Raw genomic sequence first — 16,574 nt, 5'->3', positions numbered from 1 at the left:
TCAACTGCCGCAGGAAGTACATCCTCTGCTGGGCCTTTTTGATGACAGAGGTGATGGTGGGCTCCCACTTGAGGTCCTGGGTGATGGTAGTTCCCAGGAAGCGAGAAGAGTCCACTGTGGTGATGGGGGTGTCAGTCAGGATGATGGAGGGTAGAGGGGCTGTGTGCTTCCTAAAGTCCACTATAATCTCCACTGTCTTCTGGGCGTTCAGTACCAGGTTATTGTGGCTGCACCAGGACGCCAGACGTTTGACCTCCATCCTGTAGGCCGACTCGTCCCCGTCTGAGATGAGTCCGATGAGAGTCATGTCGTCTGCAAACTTAATAAGCTTGACACACTGGTGGTCAGAGGTGCAGCAGTTGGTATACAGGGAGAAGAGCAGAGGAGAGAGGACACAGCCCTGAGGAGTGCCAGTGCTGATGGTCCGGGAGTCCGAGACATTCTTCCCCAGCCTCACGTGCTGCTTCCTGTTCGTCAGGAAGTCAGTGATCCACCTGCAGATGGGATCAGGCACGTTCATCTGGGACAGCTTTTCTTGGAGGAGATCAGGGATGATGGTGTTGAAGGCAGAGCTGAAGTCCACAAACAGGATCCTGGCGTAGGTTCCCTGGGAGTCCAGATGCTGTAGGATGAAGTGCAGAGTCAGGTTGATGGCGTCGTCCACAGACCTGTTGGCTCTGTAGGCAAACTGCAGGGGGTCCAGAAGGGGGGCTGTGAGGGACTTGAGGTGGGACAGCACCAGACGCTCAAATGACTTCATGACCACAGAAGTCAGTGCCACAGGTCTGTAGTCATTTAGTCCAGTGATCCTTGGCTTCTTGGGGACAGGAACAATGGTAGCGGTTTTAAAGCAGACAGGCACGTGGCAAGCCTCCAGTGAGGAGTTGAAGATGTTCGTGAACAATGGGGCAAGCTCGTTAGCACAGTGTCTCAGTGTGGCAGGTGAGACACCATCTGGACCTGGAGCTTTGCGAGCTTTGACACTCCTGAACTGCTTTAGCACCTGGTCCTCCTGAATACAAAAGACTGTGGGGGTGGGGGAGGAGGGGGACTCTGGGGTGGGAGTCCTTGATGATGTGGGCTTCTCTGAGGTGTGGGGAGTGGGGGAGGTTGGGGGGTGAATATTTGTGTTGGCTGTATTGTAGTTGGGACTGGTGGAGGTGTGAAGGCTGCTGAACTGACCATCAAAACGACAATAGAACTCGTTCAGTCTATTTGCAGTTTGTAGGTCGTCTGTGGAGTGGGGGGTTTTAGGCTTGTAGTTGGTAATCTGCCTAAAACCTTTCCATACAGAGGCCGCGTCGTTCTCTGAGATCTGCTGCTGTATATTCTCAGAGTGATGTGATCTAGCAGTGGCCACTTCCTTGCTAAACCTGTACTTGGCCTCTTTGTAGCAGTCTTTGTCCCCACTTTTAAAAGCCTCCCTCTTCTCTATCCACAGCTGCTTCAGTTTGGGAGTAAACCAGGGTTTGTCACTGTTATAACTCACCCTGGTGCGTGATGGCACAATGCTGTCCTCGCAGAAGTGGATATACGAGGTTACAGTGTCCGTGTAGTCATCCAGACTGTCACAGGCAGCCCTCATTGAGTCCCAGTCTGTAGTTTCGAAGCATGTGCGGAGCTCCTCCACAGCCTCACGGGTCCACTGCTTTGTTGTCCTCACCACAGGTTTTGAGAGCTTCAGCCTCTGTCTGTACGCGGGGATCAGGTGGATCATGTCGTGGTCAGAGAGGCCGAGTGCAGCGCGGGGCACTGCGTGATAAGCCCCGCTTATCGTGCTGTAGCAGTGGTCTAGTGTCTTCTCCTCTCTGGTCGGACATGTGATATATTGTTTATATTTGGGAAGTTCCTGTCTCAGGCTGGCTTTATTAAAGTCCCCAAGTACGATGATAAGAGAGTCCGGGTATGTCCGCTCTGTTACCACTTTGTCATTTGTCCTGCAGTTACCTGTCCTACTCACCTGCTGTAACTTTCCCCTTATCAGACCATCCCTGCTTGGCAGGTCAACATGTGTTTAAGGTCTTGATATCAAGCAATGCTATCTGTTTTTTCTTCATCTCAGTTTTTCCTACCTTACACCTGTTACCTGCCAGGTTGAGTCTCAGCTGAGACAAAAGGTTTTTGTTTTGAATGATTCTTAATGATTGAATCACTTTTTTCTATGCTATACCTGACCCAGTATCTTTGTCATTTACTGAAATGGTGTCACAGGAAATTATGACTGAAGCTGTAGATACAGCTGTCAGGCAAGGTGTCTTATTTCATATCATTTTAATATTGTTACATATATGACGGAGTCAGTATAAACAACCTGCTAAAAGCAGCATCAAGCATAAACTTCATAATGTGTCCTTTCTGTAATCAGAAACTGTAAAAATGTTTGATTTGTCTTGTCTTCATTCTGAGTTTCCAGTGGAAAATATCATAATACTTTGTTAAATATCATTATTAGCAGAGTTTTATATTCCTCATTTGAGATCCACATGTGGGTTTTTTTTTTCAGAGTGTGTGCAATAAAGTAAAAAGAGAGAGATGTGGCATTGGTTTCTTGCGGAGAACTGTGGAGTCCTCTTTAGCAAAATTACGAAACGAAAAGTAAGCATCACCATACAATTTCACTAAAAGCTTTAAAGTATTTGATATTAAATAGATGGGGCCATAATGTATTTAATAAGGATAATATTATGCTTAATGTAAATGTCCTCACACACACTTGCCTGTCTCCTACCTGCTTCTCGCTCTGCTGTCCACAGCGGTCTGTCTGCCTGATGAACCTTCTACAGCGCAGTGTTCTACCAAGTATGTAATTTTGTTATCATAAAGTAAATACTTACATATAGACCTTTATCACACATGAGGATCTAAGTGGCACAGACCCCTGTGCCACTTAGCTCAAATACTTCAAATCATTCACCAATCCAGGGTGAATGATTTGAAGTATTCAAGCTGTATCATCAAAAATGTATCAAGGAATGTTTCTGAGCAACAACTAAATTCAGCACAAAAAGTAGGAAATTTGTGCTTGATTGTGGTTCATTATCTCTTTGTTGTAACGATGCTTCTTGCCAATAAATCTTATACTGTTGGAAAATCTGTTTATTTCCTCTTAAATGGAGCCTCATTTGTGAGGAAAGTGTATTTGTGGGTTGAGCAGCAGAATTGAGTATGTGGGTTACACCCATGAAAAACAGTTTATTTTGCTATCAACTTTTGTTTGGTGTTGTTTATTGGACCGGATGATTGCAGTTTGAAGAATCACATGCCCTCCCACGGCAGTGTGTGACCAGCATGAGGAGGAGGCGCCAGGCTGTTGTGCTGCTGAAGCCCCTCTTTGTTAGATGAATACAATGTTAAATTACCAGTATGTCTTGTTTCTTCGGACTTCAATCAAAGTCTGGACTTAAATCTGATTGAGGTGTGTACCTTGTTCACATAGGGTCAGGCAGATTTGGATATATTTTTCCCCTAACAAACAAAATCATCATTTAAAAACTGCATTTTGTATTTACTCTTTGTGTAATATTACATTTTTTGATTATTTGAAATGAAAGTGTGACAAATGTGCAACAAAATAACAAAACGAAAACCAAGAAAAACATTGAGACACAAGCTCTTATTTAATGCAATAATTACTGCAGTGAAAACTGGGAGCAGCTGGAGAGACAGTTTTTGCTCTTCACAGCATGGATAACTGGACTAAAATGAAGAGGTTGGATTTTCTTCACAGTCCTGGATTTTACAATTATGTCATGATGCTGTGTTTCAAGGATGAGCATGGAGCAGACAGGTTTCCCCAACCTTATAAACAGTACATTTTACATAATGACTCAAACTTTCTGTGATTTCTTTACTTGCATACAGTGTGCAGTCATGAGCATATCTGCAGAGAGCAGCTTGATGAGCATTACAGAGTTTGGAAGCAGTTCTCATGCTGTTCAGAGCTGCAGGTGGCAAAGATGGACACAGATTGAGGGTAAAGGTTATGGCAGGAAATAAATGAGTGCTGTGTCTGCTCTTCAGCTTATGAAAAAGGCTCTGCTCACAGAATGAAAACTGTTTTTTATTCTGTGGCTCTGATTTCTGTTTTCCCCACAAACGCCCACCGAGCCTGGACCCCAGGAGAGTTAATTGACTGAACTGTCTCAGTTGAAGTTACTCCACAGTTTCCAGCACTGAAGTGTTTCAAGGCTTTTTTGTTGTTCAAACTCTTGTCTCCCATCTTCCCCATGGTCCCTGAATGCAGCATCAGTGTGATATTACAGATATTGAAATCTCTTTTTGCTGCTGCTGCTGCTGCTGAAGGCTCAGTGAAGGTTTTCCATGTCTTCCTACTACAGGTTAACAACTGAAATCTGACAACTGATGCTCAACACAAGAGGGTGCCTTCATCCTTCTAACAGGGCTGTAGAGAAGGTTAAAGCAGCTCAGCTCAGTTTGTTTTCATCAAACCCTTTACAATAAAGTACATTGTATCATAAATCATGGTAAACTGTATCGGAGCATAATTAGTTAGTGATTTAGTTTGGAGCTGTATCATCTAACACTGTAGAAACATTTCCTTCAGCTTTAGCACAGAGTGTTAAAAAACAGAACAGGAGTGTGAGTGTGACGTCTGTAAGGCAGGTAAGCATGTTGTGATGGTCTGCTCCAACTATGCTGCAGAAAGAAACCTTAAACATGAGGAACTGTCAGGACATCACAGACTGTTTTCTTTTCCTTTTTTCAAAGCACTACGCCCCTGTACAGCTTAGTATATTTAGTTTGTATTGTTAGTATAATTTGTGTAGTTTATACCTCCATTGTTTGGAATCTATCTTTCATCTATCCAAGAGTCATAAATTCTGAAACGTACCAGAAGAGGGCAGCAGTACACCTCATAGATGATTCTAGTCTGCCGGAAATGCAATAGAAGAAGGTGGAAACGGAAATGACGCGACTCTTACTACTCACCGTCTCCAGTTCAGTGTCCCAGAGTTTAAGGAGAGATTAACTGCTGCAGCCGAAGAGACCTCGGAAATTTAAAAAAGGAAACTGTTGGCGCAGACTACTGAACATCCGAGATAAAGTTATACATACAGGTACATACAACTGTGACGGTGTCCGTGAACTAACAGGAACGCAGCTCAGGTAGGACCCTATCGGAGCTCAGGTTTGATGTTAACAGACTGGAATCAGGCATGTTTTTATATAAATAACGCGAGTTCCTCTTTTTAAATGGTAAATTTCTACTACTGAACATCCGGCGAGAGAAAGCAACTTTACGAGAAGGAGATTTTACACGTTAAAATCACAGACGGGGGGAGAAGCTGGGTGGGTCCAAAAATACCTCCTATTGTTTCATTTCCCCAACTGCTTTTCTTTGGCCTCGATGGAAAACGTAACGGGGTCCATAAAAGTTATGAAGGAGAATTGATAAGCGCTTTAAAAAGAGAACTGCTCTATAGAAAAGGGAAAGAATGAGGCCAAATTTACTCCCGGTCTTCGGTAGGAAAACAAACAAAAAACTTTATTTAAATTCAGTTTTGTTTATGCAGCGCCGTATCACAACAACAGGAAGAGGCGCAGAGTTTTACGCCTGGAGGGCTTGGGCAGGAACATTTGGTTTTTAAAAATGTTTTTATGTTTTCTTGGCTGTAGTTAGAAGGATAAAGGACTGCTTCCTGTATTTTCCTGGGATTTTTCACAGAGCGGACACTCTGATGGAGATGATCCACGTGGCGTGAAAATCATTTGTGCAGCCAGATGTGCATTTTGAACAAGTGTCTGTGTTAGGGATGATTCGTCGAATAATTAGATTATAAAAAATCTTCGAAGCAAATTTGTTGCTTCAATGCTTCGTTTAAACGCTAGTGTCTCGCTAGTGTCTTCGTTTCAGCTGGATGGTCTTCTTCTTCTTCTTCTTGTGGGTCCTGGAACTGTCAGGAGTGGACCACCACATCTCCGAGTGGATACTGGACTACCTCACTGACCGCCCACAGTACGTGAGGACACAGGGCTGTGTCTCTGACAGGCTGATCTGCAGTACGGGGGCCCCACAGGGAACTGTGCTGGCACCGTTCCTCTTCACCCTCTACACTGCAGACTTCTCCATCAACTCCCCACGCTGCCATCTGCAGAAGTTCTCTGACGACTCTGCCATAGTTGGCCTCATCACAGGTGAGGATGACTCAGAGTACAGACAGTGGACTCAGGACTTTGTGGACTGGTGCCAGCGGAACCACCTCCTGATCAACGCCGCTAAAACCAAGGAGCTGGTGGTGGATTTCCGCAGGCGCAGACCCACCACACGGACACCGGTGAACATCCAGGGAGTGGACATTGAGATAGTGGACTCTTATAAGTACCTGGGTGTTCACCTAAACAATAAACTGGACTGGACTCATAACACTGACGCGCTCTACAGGAAGGGTCAGAGCAGACTCTACCTGCTGAGAAGGCTGAGGTCTTTTGGAGTGCAGGGGACACTCCTGAAGACCTTCTATGACTCGGTGGTGGCATCAGCCATCTTCTATGCAGCAGTATGTTGGAGCAGCAGCTTGTCTACAGCTGAGAGGAAGAGGATAGACAAGCTCATCAGGAAAGCCAGCTCTGTCCTAGGATGTCCTCTCGACTCAGTGCAGGTGGTGGGAGAAAGAAGGACTCTGACCAAAATAACATCACTGATGGACAAGGTCTCCCATCCCATGCATGAAACTGTTGCTGAGCTGGAGAGCTCCTTCAGTGACAGACTGCTGCATCCTAAATGCACAAAGGAGCGTTACCGCAGATCCTTCCTCCCAGCAGCTGTAAGACTGTATAACCATCACTGCTCCCAACAAAAACCACAATAGCCTACACAATGTAGGATAATATATAATATACTGTAAATAGTCCGGCCTGTTAAGGTTCAACACACAGGCATATCATGTACATTGTATATAGTGTTATTATTAGTAGTATTAAGGTTAATCTTGTTTGTTGATTTTATATATATTTATATTCTTTTCTTAATAGTGTGAATTATTATATTTTTATTTATATTTATAATAACTGCGGCTGCTGTTACACCCAAATTTCCCCTCTGTGGGACAATAAAGGCTGTTTCTTCTTCTTCTTCTTCTTCTTCTTCTCTTCTTCTTCTTTAATGGCGGTGGGCAAACCAGTTTAGAGCTGCATTACCGCCACCTACTGGACTGGGCTGTGTAGATCAGGAGTTAGAAAACCCCCTCAGATTCTAAAATTTCTCCATCGCTGCGACGGATTTCCTTTAACACTAAGGCCGCTTTTCCACCGACGGGGTTCCGGTGCCAGTATTTGGACCGTTCAGCGGTTTTTCCACCGCGAACACACTCGATGCTCGGCCGAAAAAAGGGTTCAACTCCGGCCACGCAAGCTAGCAGGTCTTGAACCCAGAACACGTGACGAAAGCGGCTGAAGGGCGTGACTCTGCCGTCTCAACGTAAAGTTTTCCACCTCTGTTTCACTGCATGGTGTGTATTACATGAGAAAAGCGATGCGGTTTTCACAGCTTTCACACTTTCACTTCGGCTGTGGAAAAGTAGCATAAGTGGATCATCGCTGGCATGTTTTTCCACGCCTCCACCGCTCTTTGCCGTGTTTGTGTGTTGTGCTCGCTGTGCTTAGAATTTCAACTGTTATTATTTTCTACTTCAGCTCTCAGAACTGATTGCTATAACCAGATACAACCACATATTGCTAGCGAGCGCCGCTATTAGCACTAGCGATCGTTGGGTACCTGAAGGATCCCTTCCGGTACCCAGCCTTAATCCCTGATTAGTTACCTGCAGTAGAAACGTATTTAGGAGAATGCTTGTGAATACAAAGCATTACAACATTAAGCTCTTGCAGCCCCCAGTTTTTCAACGTAAACACTGATAACTCAACAGCAGCAGTCAGCTGTTTTAGGTGCACTGTGTGTGCGCAAGCGCAAAGAGGGGAGCCATTATAGAGAAGGTGAGCTCAGGTGAATCGAAAGGAAATGTTTTTCTAGCGTCCAAAAGAAGCTTTTTTTCCTCCTGTAACCACCATTAAACCTTTACTGCGAACCAGCTGGAGGTCCTTCATCAACCACCTGATCAGTAAGTGAGGAAAAGGAAACTTTGTAGCTGCTCCATCCACCTTATCCGATTACTCGAGTAATCAGTGGAATAATCAATAAAATGCTAGATTACTAAAATAATCGATAGCTGCAACCCTATTCACAATTGTCAACATTTTCCAAAGCGTATAAACCATACGCCAGGTGGGAGGAGGTTAATGCCCAACATACCCTTTCAGGTAGTTAGAAAATGTCAGTCAGAACTATGTAATTGGAGCACTGCCGCCTGACCGCCCATGTCCGCGGCATCCATTCTTGTTCGCCTGTACACCAGCGCTCCACTGCCTGGTCTGAAAAGTCGCCAAGTGCTTGCGTGCACACTTTGCTCGTCCTGTGATTTTATTTATTTATTTATTTTTTGTCATGCAGTCACATGACTCAGTGACACAGTAAACACGGAGGCTGCGGTGAGTGGGAGCATGACGGAGAGGGGCATCGTGTGGGGCTGTGAATTAAAATAATATGAACTGTGATGGAAAGCTAGTTGAACCACTAGTTCATACAAACTCATGAAAAAAAACACAAAAGAACCCCCCCCCCCCCCAAGCATAAATTATTACTGTATTATTGTATCATTTTTTATTTTAGTATTAGTAACGTGCCGTTTCCACTGTTATCAATGCTCTGTACTGATATTAGTTGTCATATACCCACAAAGTACTGTGCAATGTATTGTTGATGTATTTTGAATATTGTTAATAACTATTTAATTTACGTTATTATTTACAATCACCTATTTATTTATTTATTTTTCATATTTATCTTGTTTAGGTGCTCCTGAAGCATTTGTACACTCCAAGATCGACGCCCTCAAGAACTCCCACAGCAACATGAAGTGTGAGGAAGAGGAGGGTTTGGATTACCAGCAGGTCTGTAACCAGGAGTGGAAGTCCAGTCTGGACCAGGAGGATCCAGAACCTCCTCAGATCAAAAAGGAAGAGGAGGAATTCTGGACCAGTCAGGAGGTGGAGCAGGTTAAAGTGAAGCAGGAGGCCGAAGACATCGTCGTCTGGACCGGGGAAGAGCAACTCAGACTGCTGGACAACATCTGGAAACGTGAAAGAGACTTACACAGCATAGGTATGTAAAACTGTGATGATGATGATGATGATATAAAACAGTAAAAAGGTATGATATTAATCAGAGTGCCAAGTTACTTTTAGAGGTTGAGGATCAGTTTAAGGGCCACCTGTGATGCACAGCATTAATGCATCTCTTTTCTAAACTGTTGACATTAAACCTCCACTTTGCATCACTCAAAGGGGAAACAGGCTTACATTGTAGAGTTTATATTTTACTGCAGCATTTTATCTCATTGCAGTACTTTGCTTACTAAACTTAAATTATTTTAACGTGTTAACTGGCCACACCGTCAAGTCCCATCCGCAGGACGTATATAGTGCTTCCGAATTTGCAGCCTCATACTGGAACAATAACACTACACTTTGCCATTACGACAGTTTTATAGGACAGGCTAGACCCTTCCCTTTTTTAATCGACACCTCATTCGACCAATCATGTTAAGAAATGGATTTTACAGAGCCAATAATAACCAGAGAGCGTCACTTAGCTTCTCTGTACATGCCCCAGTCTTTCTCCAGTCTTTCTGACCAGTCAACTCTGACACTAAATCTAAAACCACAGATGTATAGCCAATAAAATTTCTGACGTGGATATATGGCACCTTGCGGTTTATTTTGACATGAATGCGTAAGCTTCCTGCACAATCAGTGTGTCCTCCGTGCATGAAACTGAGCAGCAAGTCAGAGTCTGTGCGCCCTAGACAATACTTTTTCTCAACAATGGATTGTCAGAACGTGTCAAAAACAGGATATATTTCTTCAACGAAGTGACAAAATGACTCATGAGAGCGGATTATTATTTATTAGAGGACTTCATCGCTGATTCGACTGGTTTTACGGCTGCAGAATCCCACAAACGAAGAGCTGTTACTCACAGAAGGAGATTCTAGTAAGTGTAACTTTTTATTCTCAGCTCGTGTCTCATATTATATGTCGTTTAGATGTAAATATGTATGTAATCGTATGCTTGACACGCTCCTTTACACAGAAAATATCACCATACGAATGTGTTATGCCTTCTATTGTGGGTGAGCGTGATTGTGTGTGCTTGCCTGCTTTACATATGGAAATTTACAAGTGTGAGAGTGGTGTTTGGGGGCAGGGGGAGGTGTATTATGGGGCTTTCACCGGGTTCTTTTATTACGTCCGCTTCACCTGGTGAAAGGACAGGATGAGGAGGACAACGACTCAGAGCTTTGTTTATTGATATTCAGTGCGACCACATCGTCAACGTTTCGGAGAGGAAAAATGGCAGAACAGGCCGCCGGCAAGACAAAGTCTAGCACAAAGGAGGTTATAGAATTGCTTACACGGAGGGAGAGCGACGTCTCAGCATCAGAGGTTTCTGATTCAACTGATGAGCCAACATCTGAAGATGATCTGCTTTTTGATGGAGATGACCAGTAAGTGTCTAAAGTTTTACAAAAAGTTTTTATTTTATTATTCCCTATAGATAAATATAAATGCTTTGCTTTGTGTAAGTTGTTTTGTCGAGGATTGTTTTTCATTCTATTTGTATATGTAATGTTTACATTTAGTGTAGTTTCTTTTTTTTTTTAGATACACTATTTATTTATTTTGGTTGTGTGAGGGAATCACTGAAAATAGACTGTTGTTTTTGTAAATGAAGGCCTAACGTTTTCCTTCTTTTACAAATTAGGGCAACCTCTGATCATAAGTGGGAGCCAGCCAAACAGAGCGTGGAAGATGCTTCTTGGTCAGATGAAGAGGATCTGACACCTGCGAGTGCACGGGCCAGGAGGAGCTTTAGGAGCAGAGCCAGAGCCAGAGATGGAGACAGAGGCCGGAGCAGGAGCAGCACAAGAGGGGGAAACACATCAACTCCAGCTGCAGACAGATGGCATGGTGTTGAGGTGCCGGATATAATGCCACCCCAGCCCACTTTCTGTCCATCCAGAACACCGGGAGCTCAGCTTGTAATGAGTGCTGCATATAGTGCTGTTGAGCTTTTTCAACTGTTCTTCACTGCTGATATGCTTCAGAAACTGTTGGCTAACAGCAATGAGTATGGTAGAGCATGCTGCTCAACACCATCAAGGCCTTGGACAGACATCACGATGCAGGATATGTTTGGCTTTCTGTCTGTTGTCATTTACATGGGTTTTATGCAATGCTCATCTCTATCGGACTACTGGCGAGGTGGGAAGTTGTACAGTCTGTTGTTTCCGAAGTCGGTCATGTCGCAAAGAAAGTGGATCAGGATCCTCAATGCTCTCCACCTGAGTAGTGCAGCAGAGGATTCTGCAAATGAAGCAAAAAGAGGGACACCAGAATTTGACCGACTTGGAAAAATAAAACCTCTTTACATGGAGATGAGAGAAGCTTGCCGCCGAAACTACCATCCTCGCCAGCACATAGCCATTGATGAGAGAATGATTGCATCACAACCAAGGGTTACATTTAAGCAGTATAAGAAGGGCAACCCTGTTCGCTGGGGCTGCAAACTGTTTGTCCTTGTAGACTCCAGCAGCGGCTACATCTGGGACTTTTTCATTTATGATGGCAAAACTGATGGCAGCAGTGGAAAGGGTCTCGGTTATGACGCGGTAACAAAGCTTATAAACACCTCATTGCTAGGCTCAGGCTACAAACTGTTTGTGGACAATTTTTACACTAGTCCCACCCTGTTCCAAGATCTCATGCAGCAGAAGATCTGGGCATGTGGGACTATTAGAACAAACAGAATAGGTTACCCAAAAACAAAAGACAATGCCCTTGCTCCTACATCTCCACGTGGCACCATCCGTTGGCTTCGCACCGGCTCACTCCTCTTCATCCAGTGGCGAGACACCCAAGATGTCTTCCTCTGCTCCACAATCCACACAGCACACAGCAGTGACACAGTTACTAGGAAGGTGAAGGACAGCAATGGACGCCGGACAAAGAAGGACGTCTCAGTTTCTCCGGCCATCAGAGAGTACAACCAGTGCATGGGAGGAGTGGATGTCTCTGATGCACTGATTGGCTGCTATCAAGTCCCCCACAAAACCCGCAAGTGGTATAAGACATTCTTCTACCACTTCCTTGACATAGCAATAGTGAACGCTTTCCTTCTCCACAAAGAGCTCTACACTGCCAAAGGACAAGTGCCGATGTGCCAGAAGGCATTCAGGGAGACACTGGCTGAGCAGCTGATGCAGTTAGACTCTCAGGGGAGTGTTCCTAGGCCGTCTCAGCCAAAGACGTCTCAGCCAAGTGACTCACAACACCGGCTTCAGTTCATCAGTGGGCACAGGTCTGATGGTAGACTAAGATGCCGTGTATGTGGTACAAAGACTGCTGTTCAGTGTTCTACTTGTGACAAGCCATTGTGCTTTATCCCAAAAAGAGACTGCTATAACCAGTGGCACATGTACAATGCCATGTGAGGGGATGAGATGGGGGTGGTGTGTGTGTGTGTGTGTTTGTCTGTGTTTGTCTGTGTGTGTGTGTGTGTGTGTGTGTGTGTGTTAGGGGCAGAATGATTCTACATATCTGCATTTTCCTGTGTTTTCCTGTTTTATTTTTATTACTCTGAAAATAAACTCATTTATAAAAATAGTCATTTTTCTGACTTTTTATTACAATGCACAATAGCGTCATTACAATTTTATTGTTTATATGTCTATAATTATAATGAATGCACACTATCAGTGAATTTGTGCATAGCAGAGGATTCCTCTGGGTATTATCTTTCATTAGAGCCCTCATTGATGAATTTATGTTGAAGCATTGAGGAGTTACAGCCATTTGAAGTTTGTATATCAGGTGCTGTCCAATTGGCACCATATGGATAATGCCTGGACATCAACACACAAAACGATGTCCAGGTAAGTATTTTTTGTGCTATTTTGATCAATTTTGAAAGACAAGTAGACAAGACTTCATTCTACAGTTTTATTTTCCTCTCCATGCCTACAACACTCAATGTGTAGTAACATAGTAATAAACATGAAAATCTAGGCGAGCCAGAGTTTTTCTAATTTTTTTTGTGTTACAAACTTAATAGCTACATACTAATTAAAGTTAAAGCATTTTTGACGGCAAAAAGGAAAAATTTAGCCTGACATCTTCACAAAGGGACTAAGCTTTTTCATGTACCCCAAAAGGTTCAAGAACAGCAGCTGATTTTTTTTTTGGTTATAGTTTTTAGGTGATTTTCGTTTGGCAGTCTTTATTTTTACTGTTGTAAGTTTTGAGAGTGTAATTAATGTTACAACCTGAAAATACAATACAATACAATAGAAATCACTTTATTGGTCCCACAATGGGGAAATTTCAATGTAGCAGCGGTAAGGTATTGTACAGGACACAATGCCATAAGTATAAACACAATAAAATATAAAAAGATGAAAATAAGAAAGTATAAAATACAGGAGTTAGGGTATAAAGAATACTAAAAACTGCATACACTATGTACAGTATAGACAATTTGACCAGTGTGGATGATATGTATATAGTTGACACTTGTTATTCTGTGAGGTTCTCCTTGAATCACTGGCTGTCTGAGTCGGGTCCAAGAAACAACATGGGCTTTATAGACAATTGGGAAAGTTTCTGGGGAAAACCTGGTCTTGTTAGGAGAGACGGCATCCATCCCATTTTGGATGGAGCAGCTCTCATCTCTAGAAATCTGACCAAATTTATTAACCCTCCTAAAACCTGACTATCCAGGGTTGAGACCAGGAAGCAGAGTTGCAGTCTTACACGCCTCTCTGCACCTTCTCTCCTCCTGCCATCCCCCCAAAACCCCATCCCCATAAAGTCGGTGCCTGCTCCCAGACCACCAAAAAACAAACCTAAAATCAGCAAAAAATTATTTAAGCATAAAAATTCAAAAACAATAAATAATATACTTCATCAACTGCACCAAAGAATAAAATGATTAAATGGGGATTATTAAACATTAGGTCTCTCTCTTCCAAGTTGCTGTTAGTAAAAGATTTAATTAATGATCAACATATTAATTTATTCTGCCTTACAGAAACCTGGTTACAGCAGGATGAATATGTTAGTTTAACCCCTTAACTGGCAAGGGCCCGGTGACGGGCCGTTTGTAGTCCCTTTTATATGGCAGGCTAGACCCTCCCATTTTTATTGACACGTCATTCGGCCAATCATGTAACTGGCTGCACCAAATCACCTGACAAAGCTACGTGACGCCCTCTGAGTATTATTGGCTCTGGGAAACCCATTTCTTAACATGATTGGCCGAATGAGGTGTCAGTCAAAATGGGCGGGTCTAGCCTGCCATATAAATGCACTTCATTTGGCCCGCGGACCAGACGCAGCCGATTAATAGGCTATGAAATGGGTTGTTCAGAGCCAATAATGACCAGAAGGCGTTATGTAGTTTTTGTCAGGTGATTTTTTTGCTGCCAGTTAAGGGGTTAAATGAATCAACACCCCCGAGTCACACTAACTGTCAGAATGCTCAAAGCACAGGTCGAGGAGGAGGAGTAGCTGCAATCTTCAATTCCAGCTTATCAGAATCAGATTTATTTTGGCCAAGTATGTTTACACACACACTGAATTTGGTTCCGGTTGATGGTGTCTCTCTAGTACTATACAGTGTCATATAAATCAACATAAATGCTACACTATATACAAATTCAAATACAAATCTAAGAAAAGGAAGGAAGGTGCTGTGTAATTTAAGAACTATACTATACAATACTATACAATATACAAATCTAATAAATAATAAAGTGTAGTGTACGTTGTGGTATAACATCAATATCTCTATTCTGTACACATTTAGGCAATGTATGTAGCGATCAGTGTTATTGATCAGCTGTTAATGAGTGTGATGGCATAAGGAAGGAAACTGTTAAAGTGTCTGATAGTTTTTGTGTACAGTGATCTGTATCTCCTGCCTGAGCGAAGGAGCTAAAATAAACTGTGTCCAGGGTGTGAGGACTCTGATGATTTTCTTTGCCTGTTTCCTGGTTCTAAAAGTGTACAAGTCCTGAAGGTTGGGCAGAGGAGCGCCAATGATTTTATCAGCAGTTCTCATAGTTCTCTGTAGTCTGTTCCTGTCTTGTTTTGTTGCTGCTCCAAACCAGTTGTGACAGAAGAGCACAAGACAGGTTCAGTGATCGCAGAGTAGAACTGCCTTAACAGCTCCTGTGGTAGACCATAATTCCTCAGTTGGCGCAGAAAGTACATCCTCTGTTGGGCCCTTTTGAGGATGGAGCTGATGTTGAGCTCCCATTTCAAGTCCTGAGAGATGGTGGTTCCCAGAAACTTGAAGGTCTCCACAGTCATCACAGGGCTGTCGGTTATAGTGAGGGGAATCAATGATGAGGGGTGTCACCTTAAGTCCACTGTCATCTCCACAGTCTTAAGCATATTTAGCTCCAGATTGTTCTGACTGCACCAAAGCATCAGCCGTTCAACCTCCCACCGATATGCAGACTCGTCACCATCGTGTATTAGTCCGATGACTGTTGTGTTGTCCGCAAAATTAAGGAGTTTAACAGTCGGGTCTGTCGATGTGCAGTCATTGGTAAAGAGGGAGAAGAGCAGTGGGGACAGGACGCATCCTTGTGGAGCTCCAGTGCTGATGACAGTGTATCTGAAGTGATTTCCCCCAGCCTCACTTGCTGTGTTCTGTCTGTCAGGAAGCTGGTGATCCACTGACAGATGGCAGGAGGTACAGTGAGCTGAGAGAGTTTGGAGGAGAGGATATCAGGTTTTATGGTGTTGAATGCAGAGCTGAATTCAACAAACAGGATCCTAGCATATGTCCCTGGGCTGTCAAGGTGTTGTAGGATGTAGTGCAGTCCCATGTTAACAGCATCACCCACTGACCTGTTTGCTCGGTAGGCAAACTGCAGGGGGTCCAGCAGGAGTCCTGTGACATTCTTCAGGTGAGCCAACACAGACGTTTAAAGGACTTCATTACCACAGACGTCAGTGCGACAGGCCTGTAGTCATTTAGTCCTGTGATGGAGGGTTTCTTGGGTACTGGAATGATGGTGCATTTTTGGAAGCAGGAGGGGACTTCATGCAGATCTAAGGATTTATTGAAGTTCACATGTTTTGAGGCAGGAGGGGGAGACGCCGTCTGGACCTGGTGCCTTCCTGATCTTTTGTCTCTTGAAGGGCTGTCTCACCTCCTCTTCGTGTATTGTCATTCCAGCAGACTGACTGATAATAACTTGATCAGGGAGAGAGAGTAGGGGTGTGAAGAGGGCAGTTGTTGTCTGGTTGGAGTGGGTGAGAGTTGTAAACTTGTCTCTCTCAAACCTACAGTAGTAGGTGCTGAGATCGTCAGCCAGGTCTTTGTTTGCTTCAGTAGGGGGAGGTGGTCCCTTGTAGTTTGTGATGTGTTTAAGGCCTTTCCACACTCATGCCGGGTCATTGTGAACTTGTTTTTTAGTTTCTTTGTG

General features: G+C 43.7%; 1 protein-coding gene across 2 annotated transcripts; it reads left to right on the top strand.

Annotated features, from left to right (window-relative positions):
• The first annotated feature begins 4,928 nt into the window (after positions 1-4,928).
• Positions 4,929-12,741, top strand: LOC115795810 (piggyBac transposable element-derived protein 4-like). Of its 2 annotated transcripts, none has more exons than XM_030751911.1 (5): positions 4,929-5,078; positions 8,870-9,178; positions 9,988-10,069; positions 10,395-10,583; positions 10,841-12,741. In XM_030751911.1, the coding sequence occupies exons 2-5, from the start codon at positions 8,929-8,931 to the stop codon at positions 12,567-12,569; spliced, it is 2,250 nt and encodes a 749-aa protein (XP_030607771.1). In that variant the 5' UTR covers positions 4,929-5,078; positions 8,870-8,928; the 3' UTR covers positions 12,570-12,741. The 2 variants fall into 2 exon arrangements, with proteins under 2 accessions (XP_030607771.1, XP_030607770.1); XM_030751910.1 differs by having other exon boundaries at positions 4,929-5,127.
• Positions 12,742-16,574: the final 3,833 nt, after the last annotated feature.

Source organism: Archocentrus centrarchus, chromosome 17, assembly GCF_007364275.1.
Source record: "Archocentrus centrarchus isolate MPI-CPG fArcCen1 chromosome 17, fArcCen1, whole genome shotgun sequence".
Classification (NCBI taxonomy): Eukaryota; Metazoa; Chordata; class Actinopteri; order Cichliformes; family Cichlidae; genus Archocentrus; species Archocentrus centrarchus.
Note: the sequence above shows the minus strand (reverse complement) of the source record. Positions and strands in the feature narration are given on the sequence as shown.